The 21,091-nt window shown below is 45.7% G+C and overlaps 1 protein-coding gene and 1 pseudogene across 3 annotated transcripts in view; both read right to left on the bottom strand.

The window, feature by feature from the left end:
- Nucleotides 1–21,091, bottom strand: part of FGD5 (FYVE, RhoGEF and PH domain containing 5) — a 122,757-nt gene that overhangs the window by 36,269 nt on the left and 65,397 nt on the right. For all 3 annotated transcript variants that reach the window (XM_059161832.1, XM_059161831.1, XM_059161833.1), the window contains exons 4-5: nt 17,326–17,384; nt 17,179–17,209 (exon numbers count right to left, since the gene is read on the bottom strand). In XM_059161832.1, the coding sequence (XP_059017815.1) occupies nt 17,179–17,209; nt 17,326–17,384 (90 nt within the window). The remainder of the gene's footprint in view (nt 1–17,178; nt 17,210–17,325; nt 17,385–21,091) is intronic.
- On the bottom strand, nt 438–17,172 carry LOC131824257 (large ribosomal subunit protein eL42-like; annotated as a pseudogene).

The raw sequence follows: 21,091 nt of genomic DNA on the forward strand, positions 1-21,091 counted from the left end.
CTGGAGTCGGGGTTTCTCTGCTGACACAGGGCAGGAGGACCCTCCCACTCTTCCTTATGAGTCTCCATGGTTAGGACCCAGCCTCCAGCTCTGCAGGTTCTTCTCAGCCTTGGCATCCCAGAGAAAGAAAGAAAACATCCTGATGTAGACAGTAATCCCTCTTGATTGGGCAGCTGGTTGACAGGACTTTCAACACATTGTTATTGGCTCTGCGCCAGGTTCAAGCTCAGATACACCAAAAGAGCAGTTGATGACTGTGGACAAGCTGTCACCTACATGAGCCTCCGTTTCCTCACCTGTAAAATGGGGATGACAATATCACTAAACACAGCACAAGGCTGCTGAGAGGCTCATCCTGACGTTTAAAATCACAACTGCCATGGGGACAGCACTTCATAGTTTACATGCTTTGTAAACTATGAAGTGCTGTCCCCATGGCAGTTGTGATTATATTGTAGTTATGACATCTTCAGAGCAGGGTCACTTCTGTTTTGTTTCCTGCTGTGTTTCTAAAGTCCAACAGAGCATGTGACACAGGAGTTTTATAGTACTCACTGACTACTGACTGACTGAAAGACCTTTAATTAACGGAAAAGGAGAGTGAGCCACAGGGAAGCCAAGATCATAATTCGGTCACTCTGCCGCCCAGACCAGCACATAAAGGGAAAGAGGGTGAAGGCGAGGGAGAGAAGGAAGGACAAGCAAAGACAAGATTGATGGCTGCATGTGCATTGGACCCCAGGGAACTGAAATATTAGCTACTCTGCAAGCTAGTTTCTCATCTGTAATTAATTCTCACTAAATTGACTCAGTCCCAATGGGCAGTATGGCCATCATCAACATGACTCATTTCAAAAACCAGAGCATAATTGGACTCGCCACAAACATCCATTCTTAAAATTCATGCATCGGCTGGCGGTGCCAAGTGCCAGCCACACCATCCATCACTCCCTGAAAGGTTTCTGCTGTCTCAATAGTTCTGGCCATTACTGCAACCAGGGTCTCTCAAATGGAAGAAAAAAAGGAGGTAGGAGATACCCGGCTTTTATCCCCTTATTCATTCAACATATATTCTGACTGCCTGTTCTGCACGAAGCCCTTAGGAAAGAGTGAAATTAGGAAATGCTATTCTGCCCTCAAAGAGTTTGCAATCTAGAGAAAAAGAGGAGTAAAACCACAATTTCTACTCAGAGGTCTAAGTGCTGTAATGGAAAAAGCACAGGAGCCACAGCTGGCCACAAGGGAGACCTGGCTTACCACTCAGAAAGCATGCCAGAAAGGCAACACCTCCACTGAGATAAGAGGGGAGTGTTTCAGGCAGAGGGACAGCATGTGCAGAGGCCCTGAGGTGGAGAAGGAAGTAACTTGAGTATGTCTTGGGTACAGTGTGTATGTGCACCTTGCAGAAAATGTACAGGATTAGAATATGATGGCACTGGAAGATCATACAGAGAACCCATCCCACAGGGCCCTGAAGACTTTTAAAGGAACTTGGGTTTCATTCCGGGGTGACAGGGAACTACTGGATCAAATTTCTATCTTAGAAAATTTACTTTGTTGGAAGAACAAACTGAAGGTGGCCAGAATGAGGGCAAGACAAGTGAGAAGGCTGTCCTAGTCAACCAGGAGAGAGGCCCAGACCCAATGGTGGTCATGGGGATGGAGAGAGGGGATGGATGAGAGATATTAAGGAAGAAGAACTGAATGGCCTAATGCCTGCAGGGTCCAGTACAAACCCCCTCTGGGCTCAAGGATTTCCTCATGTAGTCCACCTTCTCACCATGTTCACTTCCCAGATCCCTGTGGTGCTCCTGTCCAGCCTTAGAGATTCTAGGCTCCAAGCCAACGCCTAGAGAACACAAATGAGTCTACCTGGACAGTTGTGTATGTGTGATCTTGGGCAAGTCACTTCATCTCTATGGACCTCAATTTCCTCCTTTGCTAAATGGGGATACAAATACCTTCTTCACAGAGTTTGTGCACACTGCCTTCTGCTATGTTTTAGGATGATTCGTTTTTATGTTTTCCTTCTCCCCTAGATTGAGGTCTGTAACCCCAGCACCCAGACCAGTGAAAGTGGCAACACAACAGTCAACATATACTGAACATTGTGCGCCATCTAAGCTCAACACTGTACAGTCACTTTCCCATCTAGTCCTCAGAACAACCCTTTCACTTTGGCAGTATTATTTCCTTTTGCCAATAAAATAATCAGGTCCAGAGGGGTTAAATAAATTGCCCAAAGCCACTAAGATGGCAAGATTCAAGCCAAAGTCAACCTGATTCCAAAGTCTTGGCTCTTTCCCTTGTTCCATGCCAATTCCACATTTACAGATGGGCACAGACAGGGAAGTGACTTGCTCAGGTCAAGGAGGTGGAGAACCCAGTTCTCCAGAGTGATGGCCAGGGCTTCTATCCAACCACAGAGACCATAAGACAGCCTGGTGGAGAGGCCCGAGTGTGAGGACTGCCTTTCTGGCTCTGGAGCCCAGACAAGTTTTCCTGGAGTTCACAGGTTCTCAGAACCCTTTCCTGGGCTTGTGGGTGGGATGGTGAAAGTAGGGACCTCCTCTGCAGGGCTTAGTCCCTTGGCCCCTTTTTCTCTTTTCCAAACCTACTACTGAGTTTTCTGGGCAGCACAGTATCTCCATTCTCTGGACTAAACAATTGGTGGGTAGTCAGAATGTCAAACCACTGATGTTGCTGCCAAAAGTCAAGTGCACTCACTGGGATCCCATCTGGCCAAACACACACAAAACTCAACCAAGACCCACATGTATCACAAACATGCACTGGCAGGCCATGAGCTATCCAGGAGACATGGCTTCACTTGGCCTGGTCAGTCACTGGAGAATACTTTGGAACCCTGAAAACAATTCTGTGTCGGGGCACACAAAGACTTTTTTTTTCTTAAGAGAGGGAGGAAGAGGAAGCGGGGACAGAGGGGTAGGGAGAGAAAATCTTAAGCAGGCTCCATGCCCAGCTCAGAGCCCAATGTGGGGCTCGATCTCATGACTACAAGATCATGACCTGAGTTGAAATCAAGAGCTGGAAGCTTAAACAACTGAGCTACCTAGGGGTCCCTAGACTTCTTAAACTGTATATAAAAAGTATGAGCCATACAGAAAAAGAAATAAATTGGACTTCATGTTAACAGATTGAATATGGAAAAAGGGAATTTGGTTGTTCTATGTACTATTGCTATCCTTGTCACTTTTCTGTAAAGTTGAATTTATTTATTTTTATTATTTTTTAAAGATTTTATTCATTGACTTGACAGACAGAGATCACAAGTAGGCAGAAAGGCAGGCAGAGAGAGAGGAAGGGAAGCAGGCTCCCCGCTGAGCAGAGAGCCCGATGCAGGACTCAATCCCAGGATGCTGGGATCATGACCCAAGCCAAAGGTAGAGGCTTAACCCACTGAGCCACCCAGGTGCCCCAAAATTGAATTTATTTTTAAATAGAAGTTCAGGGGCGCCTGGATGCACAGTTGAAGGACCGACTTTCAAATCATGATCTCAGGGTGGTGAGATTGAGCCCTGTGCTGGGCTCCGTGCTCCACACTCAGTGTGGGGTCTGCTTGAAATTCTCTTTCCTTCTCCCTCTGCCCCTCCTACCTGTGCTCACTCTCTCACTAAAATAAATCTTTAAAATAGATAGACAGACAGAAGTTTAAAATAATTGAAAAAGTAAGATGAAAAATAATAAAATGCTTAGGAATAAATTTAACAAAAGCATACAACCTGTACTCTGGAAACAACAAAACATCACTGAAAGAAATTAGAGAATGGGTATCACTGAATATCACTGAAAGAAATTAAAGACATTAAAGAATGGGTGGCCCAGTCAGTTAACTACCTGACTCTTGATTTGGCTCAGGTCATGATCTCCGGTTTGTGAGATCCAGCCCCACATAGGGCTTTGCACTGGGTGCTGCCTATTTAAGATTCTCTCCCTCTGCCCCTACCCTCTCTCTAAAAAAAAAAAAAAAAACAAATTAAAGAAGACCTATATAAATGGAAAGATGCCTCATATTCACAACTTAATACTGTTAACAGGGCAATATTCCCCAAGGTGATATACAGATTCATCTCAACCCCCATGAAAATCTCAGTTGCCCTTTTTTTTTTTAAAGGATAAGCTGACAAGCTGATTCTAAAATTCACATGGAGATACAAGGGACCCAGAACAGCCAAAACTATCTTGGAAAAGAGAAACAAAGTTGGAAGACTCACATTTCCTTATTTCAAAACTTCCTAGAGGGCTACAGGAATCAAGGTTGTGTGGTATCAGCGTGCCTGGGTAGCTGCTGATTAACTGTCTGACTCTTGGTTTCAGCTCAGGTCAGGGTCTCATGGGTCATGAGACTGAGCCACATGTCGGGTTCCCTGCTCAGTGGGAAGCCTGCTTGAAGATTCTCTCCCTCTGGACCTCCCCCTGCTCGCTCTCTCTCTCTAGCTCAAATAAATAAATAAATCATTAAAAAAAAAAAAAAAGACTACGTGCTATTGGCATAGGACAGAGATAAAGATCAAGGGAATAGAATTAAGAACCCAGAAATAAATCCAGAAATGTTTATGGTGATTTTTAACAAGGGTGCCAAGCAAATTCAGTGGGGAAAAAAAGCCTTTTCAACAAATGATGCTGAGAAATTTGGATATCCATATTCAAAAGGATGAATCTGGACTCCTTCTTTATACCATCTATAAAAATTAACCCAGAATCAAACACTTACATGTAAGAGCTAAAACTATAAAACTCTTTAAAGAAAATATGGGAGTATATCTTTGTGATTTGGGACTAGAAAAGCTTTCTTAGATATGACACCAAAAGCACAAGCAGCAAAACAAATTAGATTACACAAAAATTAAAAACTTCTATGCTTCAAAGGACACTCTTGAGAGAGTGAAAAGACAACCCACAGAATGAGAGGAAATATTTGCAAATCACAGATCTGATAAGGGGCTTGTATGCAGAATTACAATGGAAAGATAACCCATTAAAAAATGGGCAATGGGTTTGAAGGCATTTCTCCAAAGAAAATATACAGATGACCAAGAAGCACATGAAAAGATGTCTGACATCATTAGTCATTAGGGAAATGCAAAATCAAAACCACAATGAGATCTCACTTTGTACCCACCAGGATGGCCATAACAAAAAAGACAGATAAAAACAAGTCCTGCAAGGAGGTGGGAGAAATTGGAACACTCACACACTATTAGTGGGAATCTAAGATGGTGCAGCCACTTTGGAAAACAGCTGGTGGTTCCTCAAAAGGTTAAAAAGTTACCGCATGATCCAGCAATTGCACTTAAAGGTATATTCCTAAGAGAATGGAAAACATATGTTCATTACAAGAATTTATCCATGAATGTTCACAGAAGCATTTTCAGAATAGTCAAAAAGTGGGAAGCACTCAAATGTCCATCAGCTGATGAATGGATAGACAAAATGTGGCCTATCCACACAACGGGATGTTAGCCATGGAAAGGGATGAAGTACTGAGACATACAACAATGTGGACAACCTTGAATACATTATACTAGTGAAAGACATCGATGACAAAAGGGTACGGTTTATGTGAAACGTCAAGAACAGGAAAATCCACAGAGACAGGACTAGACAGCTGGGTGCCTAGGGCTGAGGTGGGCTGATGGGGAGCGGCAGCTTAGGGGACTGTACTTTCTTTCTGGGGTGATGAGAATATGCTAAAATTGACTGTCGTGATGATTACATAGCTCTGAGCATGCTAAAAACCATTGCATTTTACACTTTACATGGTTGAATTGTATAGAACGAGATTTACATCTCAACTAAGCTATTAAAAAATGGAATAGGGAGACCACAGATTGGGAGAATATTCACAGTGCGCGTATCTGAAAATAGACTTGTGTCCAGAATATTTAAGGAATTCCCTACAGATTTGTAAGAAAAAGACAGACAGCCCAATTAAAAAATAAGCAAAAGACTTCAAATGTGGATTTCCAAATGGCTAATAAACAGAAAAGATACTCAATTTCATCAACCATCGGGGAAACGCAAGCTAAACCCACAATGAGAAACCACCATCAGCGGCCACGAGTACGAAGACTGACAATACCAGTGTACTCGCAGCATGAGGAACATTACTCTCAGATGTTGGGGGTGGAAATATGTATCACTTCAACCACTTTGAAAACCTATTTGGCAGTTCCTAATAAAAGCTGGATCTGTGCTTCCTCTATAGCCAATAATTCCATTCCAGGTAGATACTGAGGAGAAATGATTGCTCATGTTCCCTCAAGATATGTGTGAGAACATTCACAGCAGCTTTATAATAGCCCGAGATAAATGATCATTAACAAAGGGATGGATACACCAACGGTGGTATATCGACACAGAATAATACTTGGATGAATCTCACGTATTGCGTTGTGCTAAGGAAGCCAGACACAAAAGAATACGTAACTCATGATTCCATTCGTATGAGGTCCAACAACAGGCTAAACCAATCAAATGTGGTGGAAAGCAAAATAATGGTAACCTCTGGTGGGTGACATGGACTGGAGAGGGGCACAGAGGCATCTTCTGGGATGATGAAAATATTATGAGTGGTAGTTACAAGTAGAGAGAGAGAGAGAGAGAGAGAGAGAGACACACACACACACACACACACACACACGAAAAATTTAAGCCCTGCCCTTAAGATTTGTGCATGTAACTGTATTTAAGTTACAAAACATTTTTTAAAAAAGAAAGCTGCTCTCTGAGGTCCCTGGGTAAGGGAAGACAAGGCTCCTTTCCCCGATTGCCTCGTATCTCTTCCAAGCCCTTCATTTAAAGTTAAAGTCTTGGGCCTGGAGTTCATGGTCCAACCTACCTCCACACCTGCTCACTCTGCATACCAGGAACTTCTCCAAGATGAGCATGCTTCACAATCATCTGTGTGACTTATTCAAACCCCCCATTGCTGGGCCTGCCTCCAGAGCTTCCATTTGGGAGGCTGGGGATGGGGCTGGATAATTTTCATTTCTTCCATGGTCCCAGGTAATGAATGCTGCTGCTGCTGGTCATGGGATCACACTTTGAGCACCACTACTTTACAGGAATCCTCTTTTCCAGCCTCTGTGTCTTTGTTCTGTGCTTCTGGCATCTAATCCATATCTTGTTCATCTTTTTTTTTTTTTTTAAAGATTTTATTTATTTATTTGACAGACAGCGATCACAAGTAGGCAGAGAGGCAGGCAGAGAGAGAGAGAGAGAGAGAGAGAGAGGAGGAAGCAGGCTTCCCGCGGAGCAGGGAGCCGGATGCGGGGCTTGATCCCAGGACCCTGAGATCATGACCCGAGCCGAAGGCAGCAGCCCAAACCACTGAGCCACCCAGGCGCCCCTCTTGTTCATCTTTTAAAGCTGCTTCAAATGCCACCTCCATTATGAAGGTCTCCTGGGCTACTTCAGCAGTCAGTTTACAGCCTCCAGAACTCTGGGGTCACAGCCTGAAGGGAACCACCCTGATCTCAGAAAGTCTCTGAAGTCTCATATTTTAGCTTATGTATTAAGGCATGTTTTACATTATTCTCTAAAATATATCCATGTGTGATTTAATTTATTTAAAAATATATATCTAAAGCAAAGCAGAAGCTCATAGAAAAGTGTCCTGTTGGATACCTACTACTACATACCTCAGGCAGGGTTATGTGTATCCCAGCCTGAAAAGCAATGGCTTTGCAAAATTTTGCATTGTCAGGCTATGTACTTACTCTGTATGTTTGTTATCTTCTCTCCAATTATGCAGAGAGCAGACTGTGTCTCATTCACTTAAGTTTCACCCTTAGATTGACCGAGCTTTGTTTATAACTGTGCTGAATGAATAGGCCCCATCTATTTTAAAGCTTCTGGCTATCTGCACAACCAGGGTTGGGGACCAGTGTTCTAGAGGATGCTTGTCTTGAAGGGGCAGGGAATCACAAAGAACTCGTGCTGAAGGAACCTTACAGGATCATCTGTTTGTGGGCCTCAAATGGTACTGCCCATCAGCATCACTTGGAGGGTTCATTAAAACACAGATGGCCACCCCCCCCCCAGAGTTTCTGATCTCACAGCTGTGGGGTGGGGCTCAAGAATATGCATTTCTTATAAGTTCCCTGATAATGCTGGTGCCACTGGTTCGGGGATCACATTGGGAAAACCACTTTCTTGGTCGACTATTTCTCACACTGTGCTCCATGGAGCCTCAGAGGGAGGCAAGCAGAGGTACCTTAAGGGAGGTAGAGGCAGGGCCCAAACTTTGGCCTCCACCCACCTTTGAACCAAAGCATCTCTCCTTTTAGCTAGTCTTCGGGGTTCCAGGTAAAATTCCATTTGAAGACAAGCTTCCATGGCTAAAAATGTCTGAGTTCCACTGGCCATCTCAGGGTGAAGGATTAAAAGGGAGAGAGACTTTCCAGGGTTACCCAGCAATTCCTTTTCTTGAACTGAATTTCTTGAACCCCACACACGTGGGGTAGGAACCCCTTTCCTGAGAACTCCCCAAGAGCTACTACATTCATACTTCCCAGTACGGAGAGCTCATCCCCCCTCCCTGGCAGTTCAAATGGAAAGAAAGCACATCTCACACTGAACCAAAATCCGTCTCTCTCTGGGTCCACAAAGATCAATGAGTTCATTGATTGTGCCCTGGGAGAGCCTGCAAGAACTCAGAAACAGGGTCTTCTCCACTCAATTAAAATTTACTTCTTAATGTTGTCTGTGGATATGGGCGCAAAGATAAAAGTAAGAGACAGACACACAATCTTCCTAGATCCACACAACTTCCCCAGCTTGAGGCCATCTAGGAGTTTGGCCTGGGTTAACCTCTTGGTCGCCCAGCATCACCCCCGTCCATCCAACCCACCAGACCAACCTTCCCCCAAACTCCTTCACTGCATCTGCCCTGCTCAAGTCCTCAGGGCTCCCAAATTCTTCTACCTCCCTTTTGAAAGGCCCTGGGGCATGATATTCAGGCTTTCCCTGAAGACCAGCTTTCTAGTCACACTTCCTATAAACCCCACACCCCCAAACCCTCCACTCTGTCCACTTGTTCCTGCTGCTCCTATCCCCTGGAAGGCCTGTTCCTACTTTCTGTCCATCAATGCCATCTCAACATCCTCTCTTCCAGGAAGCCTTCTTTGACTTCCTTCCTCCTGCTCACACTGATTCCCCCCTCCTAATGCTCCCTAAACCTAAACAGACTGTTCTACTTCTGTTTGTTTCCTCCCCTTCTCAGGGCTCTGGAGTCATATGGCCCTGGCCCTACTTCTTACAGGCTGTGTGACCTTGGGCAAGTCACTCATTTTTTCTGAGACTCAGTTTTGGACTCATTCAACCATCTGAGAACTCTTTACTGAGTACAGAGTGTGTGTAGTTAAAAGACATAACGTATGTGACTGTCAAGCACACAACAGAAGGTCAACAGATGCCCATGCCGCCCTCCTCTACGGCACCAGTGTCCAGGTACACTGGACACTGGCTGTGCTGAAAAGCCAGAGCTGTCTTGGAGAGGAAAGAAGGGACAGTAATCGGAGGCAAACTGATAGCAACAATTCAGATAAACTCATAAATCTGACACTGAGTCCCTCTAGATCCTGCACTTGCCCCAGTTCTGTCAGCGCCAAGGCCACGGTTGAATTAAATATGCATGTAGTGCTAAGGGAGGTCTTTCCTGTTCCTCCAAGCAGTCTGAGAAATCTGGCTCTGTCCTGGGCACTCCTGATGCCCTTTCAGGCGGCTACCACCACAGAGCAAGGTGGGTGCGGGAGGTGCTATCAGGGGACAGATTCAGGGAGGATCTGAGAAGCTTCTCATCTGCCTTTCTGCACTGTGTTCTCCTAATACTCTTCCCTTAGTCCATCTGACCCTTTCACAAAAACCTGCCAGGAGGGTCACCTGGGTAGCTGGTTTGTTAAGCGCCTGACTTCAGCACAGGTCATGATCTCAGCATCCTGGGATGGAGCCGCAGGGCCTGGGACTGAGCCCTGCCTTGTTGTCATCATCATCCTCGCTCTTGTCCTTGGGCTCCCTGCTCAGTGGGGAGTCTGCTTGGTCCTCTCCCTCTGCCCCTCCTCACATTCTTGCACACTCTCTTTCTCTCTCAAATAAATTGAAAAACAAAACAAAAAAAAACAACCCTCCCCCCAAACCGAAAACCTGCCAGGTCCCCAGTGCTTGAAACCCCCTCCTCATCCCACACATTCCCTTGGAACTCCAAGCCACTTCCAGGCCTTCAGTTGATATCTCCACACTTAATCACTTCTGGTGCACATCCTCTGCCCAGCAATCACTGGGATGTCCTTCCCCCACCCCTCACACTTCACAGAACCCACACTAAACTCCTCATCACCCTTGTGTCTAGATAGACCCCTTCCAACATTTGCTGCTCTGGTGAGTCAGCAAGTCACATATCTGAGGTCAGCCTGGACCCCTTTCTTCCTCTCCCGCCCCCTACAGCCAGCAATCACCAAGCACATCACCCTCCAATCTGCCCACAGTACTCCAGTCCAGTGTCACCTTCTGCTGGAATCACCCAATGGCCTCCCCACAGACATTCAGTGGATCAGACCCAACCCCCAACACGATTCATGGGACCCTGCCCACTCTGCCCCTCACGTCTCACCACTCTGTCACTCATGCACACACCACAGCCATGCAACACTTCTTTCAGCTCCCAAAGATGCCACTTTCTGAATGATTCCAGACCTTTGCATATGCAAATCCTCTTGCCAGGTACAAGCTTCCTCACCTGGTCGACTGCTCCCCATCCTTCAGGTATCAGCTTAGACATGTTTCCTCTGGGAATCCTTCTCCAGGTTCCAGAAGACTCGGACGGGGGCCTCCTCTGAACTTCTCAGGCTCAGTACACCCCTATCATTGTACTAATATTGTCCCTTTTGTGCTTGTCTCCTTCCTAGACTGTCAGTTCCTGAAGGGCAAGGACCCAGTACCCAGCACATTAGAGGTGCTTGGGAAAGATTTCTGACTGAAAAAGTGGTAAGACTGCTGGAAGGATTAGCCCCACCATCATTCATTCATCAGATATTTACTGAACCCTGATGGTGTACCAGGCCTCACAAGACACTGGCAATGGGACCAGTCAAGCTCTTTGCCCTCAACGAACATTGAGTTTAGTGAGGGAGATAAGACAGTAAATAAGCACCTGAGAATAGCCCCAAAATAAATGAAGCAAAGTGGACAGAATGGAAGCGAGAGAGAGACAACTCATTAATCAATACCCCACTCCCAGTAAGGGACAGAAGGATGAGACAGAAAGCCAGCAAGGATAGAGAAGACTCAAACAGCACCACCAATCAGCCTGACCTAAGTGACATCTATAGGACACCCACCAGCTAGAGCAGAAAACACACATTTTTCAAGCACACATGGAACATTCTCCATGATAGACTATATGGCAGGCCAAAAACAAATCTCAATAAGTTTAAAACCACACAAAGCACATTCTCCAACTAGGATATAATTAAAAATCAGCAGTAAGAGAAAATTTGGGAAATTCACAAATAGTTGGAAATGGGACAACATAACTCATGGGTCAAAGAAGAAATCACAAGGGGAATTAGAAAGTATTTGGAGCTGAACAAAAATGAAAATACGACATAAGTAAATAAATACATAAATTAGATGATTTTAGATATGAAAGGTTCCATGAAGAAAATAAAATGAAGTATGAGATGGTGCAGAAGAGGAGGCACAGCTGTGGTTCCTTACCCTCCCCCAGCATCCACACCCTTGCCATGGCCTCTTCTTAGGGAGAGCAGATCACTATCCCCCATCTTTGGGCAAGGGCATGGCATTGGGCAGAAGTGATGATAGGCCAGTCATGAGCCTGAATCTCAGAAGACCTCTGGTGTTTCTGCTTGTTCCCTGCCATCACCATGGGAAGGGCCTTCCCTGGTTGCCTGCTGTCTCTTTAGCCTGGGTCCCAGAATGAACATATAAGAAGCACAGCCACTGAGTTGAACCGAACTTTGACCAATTGATTTCCAGTTGACCCAGACTATATTTTCCCCAAATGGCTCATAACAATATCTCCTATCTCACATGGTCATTATGCAATATAAGCTTGGTATTTCTCCCACTGATGCTGGAAACTATCCCCTCCCCTTGAACTTGGGTAGACGTATGTGACTTTCTCCACTACTAGAGTATGATATAAGTGGTGCTACGTGACTTAAGCCTGGAATGTAAAAATGCCACGCACTTCCTCTTGGCTCTCTCTTGGGACACCAAGTCTTGGAATGCAGCCACCATGCTGTGAGGAAGCCCAAACTTTCCCAAGCAGAGAGACCACATGGAGAGGCCACAAGTAAGTATTCTGGTCAACAGCCCAAATGAGGTCCCAGACAATAGCCAGCCCTAACCACCAGCCATGAAAGATGACACTTGGGGTGATTCTAACCTCTGGCCATCAAGTTTCCCTTGGTCCTGAAGTCCTCCCCAAACACTGGGGAGCAGAGACACATTCTTCCAACCTTGCCTGGTCCAAACTTCTGGTCCAGTGAATTTGAAAGCATAATAATATGGTTGTTCTGCCACGAAGTTTTGGGCACCACTTCTTTGAGCTGACAGCAGAATGAGAAGGAGGAACTGGTTATGAGAAGATAAGGGGTAGGACATTCCAGTGGCAGAAAAGCGTGTGAAAAGTCATGGAATGGAAATGCATCTGTAGTATGTGAAGAAGAGTGGGAAGGCCTAGAGTTGCTAAAGCGAACAATGAAAGTGGTAGGAGGCAGCACCAGAGAGGTAGGTGGGGAGGGATCAGATCATGTCTGATGGGCCTCTTAGAGGAGGGGGCCTCTCTTGGGGAATCAGATGGTGATAACTTCCAGGATTACCTCTCCCTGTTGGCAGACTGGCTTCTTTTTTTTTTTTTTTTAAAGATTTTATTTATTTATTTGACAGAGAGAGATCACAAGGAGGCAGAGAGGCAGGCAGAGAGCAAGAGGAGGAAGCAGGCTCCCTGCCGAGCAGAGAGCCCGATGTGGGACTCGATCCCAGGACCCTGAGATCATGACCTGAGCTGAAGGCAGCGCCTTAACCCACTGAGCCACCCAGGCGCCCGGCAGACTGGCTTCTGAAAAGGGCTTCAATGCCTTAGGCCAAAGGAGGAACCCATGGTAGGAATTTTTCAGCTCTTGCTAGGGAGGGATTTTTATTTATTTATTTTTTTAATATGAGAAAACACAGCACTGATGATATCCACAGGACGTAACTGTTCAAGGTCTATAATGACTCACTACCTGGGCTGGCATTTCAGGTACTTGGTTTTTGGACCAATCATTCAACCCCCAATTCCACTTCCAACCTGCCTTTCCAAACTTATTCATGTTCTAACCATGTGTGACGATGCACCATTCTCCAGACATATCATGTACTTTCAGGTCTGTGAGAATTTCCATGCTGACCACCTGCCTTACGTGCCCTCTTCCATCAGGTTCCTTCAGAGTCTATCTTAGGGGTACCTCTTTTGCCAGTCTTCTTAGATACCCCAAAGGGGAATAAGTCTCTCCCTTCCCCTGCTGATTTTGCACAAAACTCTAATTGTGCAAATTATACTTACTGTGGAGTAGCATACCTGTCCACCTATTTCTCCTCCCCACTCCATTCTTTCCCCCACAAACAAGAGACACCTATTCAAGGGCAGATTCCAGGCGTTATTTATCTTAGGGGCTCGAAAGCCCATCTCAGTGCCACACAGGCACTGTAAAAATCCTGTGATGTCTGATTCAAGAGGAATAAGCCAGGTGGATGGATGATTGGATGGACAGGTGAGTGGGTGGGTGAGTGGATGGGTGGACGGGAGGATGACTGGATGGCTGGAGGGATGGGTAGACCTCTGAATAGTGGATGAACTGAAGGAAGGTATGAGCGGGAACACAGATATGGCATAAGGGGGCATAGATTAAAGGACAGATGAGTGGTTGAAAAGCTGGGTACATGATTGGATGAGAATTTGATTATACAGATAGATGGGCAGGGGGATGAATGAATATATGACTGGGTTTCTGGAAGGACAGAAAGAAGTCTTTAAAACAGAAGTTAGCAAAGCCTTTCTGTAAAGGGCCACACCATAAATATTTAAGGTTTGTGGACCACATACAGTCTCAGTCATATATTCTTCACCTCTTTTTTTTCTTTTTTCTTTTTCCAAGCATAAATTGCCCCACGAGGAGAATTTTATTGATGGCACTAGTTTATTTCCCTCTTAAAAGACCAACAGCAACCAAATGAAGTGAATATAACCTCAAGAATTTATTGTCTTCATAATATAACAAAATATGAAGCTTAGAACTGACTCACTGGCCCTTTCTCTTCTTATCTCCTCCCAGTTCAAAATGCTTGCATCTCCTAATAGCCAGCATTCTCTTAGATCTGCAATTGCGCTCAACACATTCAAGCCTCAGCACAATCTTCTTTGTAGTTTAAGCCTTTTTCTGGAAAATCGGCTTAGTCTGCCAACCATAGCCACTTCGCCTCCTTTCAAAATGCCGCTTCGCCTGGGCATAGAGAGTCTTTGCCTTTCTTGTACGTGTCATTTTGTGGGGTTGGTGCTTGCCACACTTCTTGCAGAAAGTCCGTTTAGGAACGTTCACCATGGTCGTGAGAGTGCTATCGCCACGGAAAGCTCACCTTTTTTTTTTTTTTTTTCCAATTATATATTTGACAAGGGTCTAATATCTAAAATATATGGAAAACTCTTACATCTTTTCTTTTTTTTGAAGTACAGCTGATGCATCTTCTTTGTCTTTTTTTCATAAACATTTAAAACACATAGGGGTGCCGGGGTGGCTCATCTGTTTAAGTGGCTAACCTCAGCTTAGGTCATGACCTCAGGGTTCTGGGATGGATCCCCTTGAGTTAGGCTCCCTGCTCAGCAGGGAGTCTGCTTTTCCCTCTCCTTTTGCCCCTCTCCCACTCAGCCCCCCTAAATAAATAAACAAAACCTTAAATAAATAAAATAAACATATAAAATCCATTTTCGTTAACAGGCTATGTAAAAGTGGGATCTTGCTTATTAGGGTTCAATTCCTGATGACCAGAACGTTTAGTAATCCCTGAGTTAGTTCTGTCTACCAGTTCACAAGTACAGGGTTGAATCACAAACACAGAAGGCCACAGGCCACCCTATCCCCACTCAAAACAACATAATGCAGCCAGGGGCCTTCTAGCTGGGGAGGTTCAGAATGCATGATCAGCCCTTCTCATCTCTGGGCAGCCTTGGGATTTCAATACCATCAAATCTATAAGGAGGAATTCTGAGAGATAACCTGCCAATCTTAGCACTCAGAGATGGATCCAGTCTGGGAGTGGTGGAGAATGTCTCGAAGTTTATGGGTTTCCTTTGGACTCATGTCCCTGGCTTGGACTTGGAGTCACACTGGGGCTTTTCTTCCACTTCTGTCCCCATACACACTGACGTCATAAATGGAGCTCTGGATCACAATTTCCCGAAACTAGCTTAGAGTTGTGACTTTTATGGGTTCTTTTTATTTTCCTCCTCAGGATATTATTATGGATTACCAGTGGTTTCAGCATCTTTCCAACTGGCAGGAAGCAGTGCAAACACAGATGGAAGTTTCCCAGTTAAAATGCTCTTAACAAAGTCATAAAACAAAAAGCCCAGCCTCTCAGTCATGCTGCCAGCTCAGAGGCAAGTGATAGAGGAAAAAAACAAAAATAAAAACAGGATACTGACTCTTCCTGCCCTTCCTAAAGAGATCTTCTAGGTGTTAAGAGGGTGGTATACTTCATACCTGAGGGCTTTGGGGTTTAATAATGAACACAAACCTTTCATCCTAAAGGCAAAACGGAGGCACTGGGCGCACAGAGTAGTGCTCTGTCCTGCTTCTGGGGACCTGGGGGCCCCTGCTCATATAGCAATGCAACACTAGGGTGATGTCACTAACAGGGACCTCAGCTGGATTCTGCAGGAGACCTGGATTGGTGCTGGGGCTCTGCTGCATCCAGAGAGGTCCTTGCCACAGAGAGCTCCAAAGGCAGTTGGGAGATGCAGGATTAACACATGACAGTGCACTGGGAGTATAGGGTGTTCACCCTGGCTCAGTCACTCTCTCTGGGCCTCTATGTCACCACAGACAATATGTCTAGGGTGGACATTCCAAGCTCTGATGTTCTTGGATAGACGTGGTGAACAATGCAGAACAGTGTGGCATCAGATACTAAACTACTAGGGGACTGGAAATGGCTTAGAGACCTCAGGGAGCAGGTGCCCTTGATGCTCCCTCACTTCCCACATCTCTGTTGTACCCTCTTCTCTCATTCCTCCTTATGACTCATCGCAAAAGTCACCACCTCGGGGAATGATTCCCCCAGGTTGTCAGTCCTTCCCCCTGTGCCCCAGATAATTTCTCATTTTCTAATCTGTTTTCTTTGCTGGCCAGAGAGCTCCTGGGAAAGGACTTGTCTGATCTGACTTTATATTTCCCATCTCTTGTCACACAAGAGCTCAGAATTCATCAAAACATGTTTGTTGAAGTGAACTAAACTAACTGCAAAGGGAGACCTTCCAGACAGTTTTGCGGGTGGCAGTGCCTGATACCCAGGCAGTCTCCACATCTGGCCTCCTTTCCTCAGAAAGTCCACAGGATTTCCTCTCCAATGGCTCAGGTGTTAACCGCCCCAGTGCTGAGATGACTGAGAAAGCCTCTCTATACCCCAGCTGTTCTGTCATTGTGCTAACATACCTTCTTCTCCAGAAGGATCTAAACATATATACACACATATATATATATGCCCCCCACACATGCATACACCAACATATGTTTAATCACACACTCACCTAAACTCGCACACACAGCAATGACCCTGAATTACATCTGTCCTCTTTCCTCCTTCCTCAACAAGAGGGCTGAGGAAACTACAAATATCCTTCCAGAAATCTTAGCACAGCCCCTAATAGACCCCCAGTCCAGGCAGAGAGACATACCCATGGAAAGCACAGTGCTATTCATCCTCTGAAGTACATGAACCAAGAGACAGATGTCCACAAAAAGCCTTGGTGGGTATCTGTCTGCTGCCAAGCCTCTGTTCATTGAAATCACCTGTCTCGTTGCTGCTTTTCTGCCTCTTATATCATAGCCTTGTAAAAGGGCAACAAGTTTTGGACAACAGAAATGATTAACTCACCAGATGTAAGTGCTGGAGCATCTCCACATATCTGCAGAGGGAAAGAGGGTTGAGTCTGCATTAATTCCCATCCTGTTTAAGCCGGGGGGGGGGGGGTGATGTTCTGTTAACAAGCTCAAGGCCACCGGCAGCTGACTGGGGACTCACGCTTTCTCCGAAGACAGCAGTTCCTGTGCGATGACATGGGCTCTAGATTGTCCTTCCATCTGTAAGAGGGAACAGAGTGAACAGGAGGGAGAGCACCGATTCAGAGAGAGGAAGGGAGACCCCACCTCCACAAGCCTTGGTTTTACAGAACGACCTGCAAACTGCTGGAGGCAAACTCCATGTACTTCTCTTCAACCTCATGTACCTCGGTTTCCTTATCTGCAAATGTGGATATTGAAGGACTCTAACTTGTTTCCATATCTACAAATGTGGATATTGAAGGCCTCTAACTTGGAAGCTAATGCTCAGCACTCTGCCCAACACACAGGAAGTGCTCACCAGGTGGCCACTACCATGACTATGTGATCTTGGCATCCACCCACAGGTCTACCAACCTTGAACCACCTGCATTTCTCTGCACACAGAGAGGGCTCTTCTTGCTTTTGCATGTGCTTTAACCTCTTGGTGTCATTTTCCCCTTCTCTGCCCAGTTAATTCCCAGTTATCGTTTAAGACTTAGCCATGGTATCCATCACCTCCTCCAAGGGGCCTTTTTTGATCCCCTGCCTGAACCGGCTGGATCAGATATCCTTTCTGGGGCATCTTCCTCTCAGAATACCAATTATGTCTCTTCCCGAAAGCAGGAACCCTAAATTTCACCCCTGTACGACCAGTGCCTCACATACAGTAGGCTTGCTTTTGTTGACTGAAAGAAACTAATGAGTGAATGAAAGGATGAATAAATGTAAATGTTCATTCCACTTGGGAAGCACTAACTACCCTGGTTGACCTCAGGAGGTGAGCCATTTAACCCACTGAGGCCCAACTTCTGCACCTGAAGGATTTGGGATCAACTGAGATTATGTCTATAAACAGGAAGGATGGGTGGGGGGGCTGAGACAGATGCTTGGGCCTTCTGCCACAAGCAGGCGCCTCCTCTGTGGCCCCAAACCTGACAGATATCAGACACTGCTGGCTGGGATCCAGAAGGACAAAGACACTATGGGCAGCCTGAACAGACGTCAGCTGCCAGCAACGTGCAGGCAAGGCTGTGGGTGGGATGGTACACAGCAGATCAGAGGGCATTTGGATTAGACACCTGGCTTCTGGTTTCTGCTCTACCATTGCTTCCTGGTACAACGTGCACAAGTGACTTTCTGAGGCTGGGCCTCAGTCTTCCCATGTGTGAATGAATTGACCTCTAAATTCCCTTCTATGCTGAACTTACATGTACCTAAACTCGAGGAGCTAGTGGTCAAGTGAATGATTTACGACCAGATGCTCACGACCTGTTGAGGGAGCAACAGTGTTTTCGTTAAGAGCAGAGACTCTGGTGGCCAAACTGTGGAAAGAACCAAGATGCCCTTCAACGGAAGAATGGATAAGGAAGATGTGGTCCATATACACTATGGAGTATTATGTCTCCATCAGAAAGGATGAATACCCAACTTTTGTAGCAACATGGACAGGACTGGAAGAGATTATGCTGAGTGAAATAAGTCAAGCAGAGAGAGTCAATTATCATATAGTTTCACTTATTTGTGGAGCATAACAAATAGCATGGAGGACATGGGGAGTTAGAGAGGAGAAGGGAGTTGGGGGAAATTGAAAGGGGAGGTGAACCATGAGAGACTATGGACTCTGAAAAACGATCTGAGGGGTTTGAAGTGGCGGGGGTGGGAGGCTGGGGTACCAGGTGGCGGGTATTATAGAGGGCACGGACTGCATGGAGCACTGGGTGTGGTGAAAAAATAATGAATACTGTTATGCTGAAAATAAATTAAAAAAACCATATTGAAATATTAAAAAAAAAGAGCAGAGACTTTGGAACTAGGTAGTTTGAGCTCAAAGCCTACTTCTGCCTTCTAGTTGAAAGTCATTTAGCCTTTCTCTATACGTTAATTTTCCTATCTGTAAAATGGGCATAACAGAATAAGGGTACCTAACACCTGCATATTGTGCAGACTGAATGAGTGCATATACAGACAGGTATCTCTCTATCTCTGTGTCTGTATCTATATAGGCATCTCTCATGTGGACTAATGCCTGGTGCACGGGCAGCACTGCGGAAATAATGGCTATCATTGTCTTTGTGGTTTTTGTTATTGGGGTGGAAACCAGGGATGGAACCAAGTGCTCAGGGATGGACTAAGAAAAAAATAATCGACAGGGTCAGGTAGGGGAGCAGTCTGAACTGTACAATGACGGCTGATTGCTGCTCCTCTGAGGGTGGCAGTTGAGGCTGTGGAGAGCAAAGGGACTCTGGAATGATGAAGCATATCCAAGTTCAAATCCCAGCTCCTGTGTTGTGTAACTGTATGGCAGCTGGCAAACTATTTCCTCTGAGACTCAGTTTTTTCATCCGAAATATGGTGAAGAGTAATCAGCCTGATCTTGTGCACTGGTCTGTTTTTTTTTTTTTTTTTTTTAAGATTTTATTTATTTATTTGAGAGAGGTAGAGATAGCGAGAGAGAGCACGAACAGAGGCAGGGGAGAGGGAGAAGCAGGCTCCTCGCTGAGCAGGGACCCTGATACAGGGCTCAATCCCAGGACCCTGGGATCATGGACCTGAGCCGAACGAAGGCAGATGCTCAACACTGAGTCACCCAGGCGCCCCTTGTGCACTGGTCTTCTTGATGATAGATTCCTGACTCAAGGCCTTTATACTTGCTGTTCTCTCTGCATGTGATAGACTTTCCCAGATCTCATTCTTTTTTTTTTTTTTTTTTTAAAGATTTTATTTATTTATTTGACAGACAGAGATCACAAGTAGGCAGAGAGGCAGGCAGAGAGAGAGAGAGAGGGAAGCAGGCTTCCTGAGAAGCAGGGAGCCCGATGCGGGGCTCGATCCCAGGACCCTGAGATCATGACCCGAGCCGAAGGCAGCAGCCCAAACCACTGAGCCACCCAGGCGCCCCCCAGATCTCATTCTTATTCTCTGACTTTTTCAGGTCAAAATTCATCCTCAATGTGGCCATCCATGACAACTGACCTAAAGATCACCCCAAATCATTCTCCATCCCAGGGTTTCTCAGCTTTGGCACTACCAACATTTTAGGCCATACAGCTTTGGTTGCAAAGGAAGGCCTATGTACCGTAGGATCATTAAGAGCATCCATGGCTTCTACCCACTGGATGACAGAAGCAGCCCCCACCCACCCTTTGGTTGTCACAAGCTGTGACAACCAAAAACATTTCTAGGCATTGCCAAATGTCCTGGGGTGGGGGCAAAATCTCACCCCTGGGTGAGAGTCACTTGTTAGAAGCTTTTGTCTTGTTATGCTCTTCTTTATACCAGCAGTCACACTACCTGATACTATCCTTGCACACAGGAGATGTTCAGTTGACAGCTGAATAAAGAAATGAAATGAGATACAGTGCCTGGCACAGAGTAGGCATCCAATAAATGAGTTCCCTTCTCTAGCTGTTCCATCCCTCAATGTTGCTTGGCTAAGAAGCACAGTATTTTTAGAGATTTCATTTTCTCCAAGGTTCCCTGAATAGGGCAGAACTTGGGCCCTTGGTCAGTCTCCCCTCTGCATCTCACTGCTGCCTTTTGGCAGGCTGTCATAGCATCTGTGGAGCAGGAGGGGAAACAGCGAGGCCTGCAGAGGCCTCCAGTCTCACCTGGCCCCCGCCTTCCCACAGGTACCGAATCATGACTCAGTGTCTGCCTTCCGCATCTTCAGGGCTAGTGTAGGGCTCTGTGGACAAGTGTAGCTCACTCCTCCCAAGCAGGAGCTCCTGCAGAGTCCCACGTGTAAA

This window comes from Mustela lutreola, chromosome 2 (assembly GCF_030435805.1).
Source record: "Mustela lutreola isolate mMusLut2 chromosome 2, mMusLut2.pri, whole genome shotgun sequence".
Classification (NCBI taxonomy): Eukaryota; Metazoa; Chordata; class Mammalia; order Carnivora; family Mustelidae; genus Mustela; species Mustela lutreola.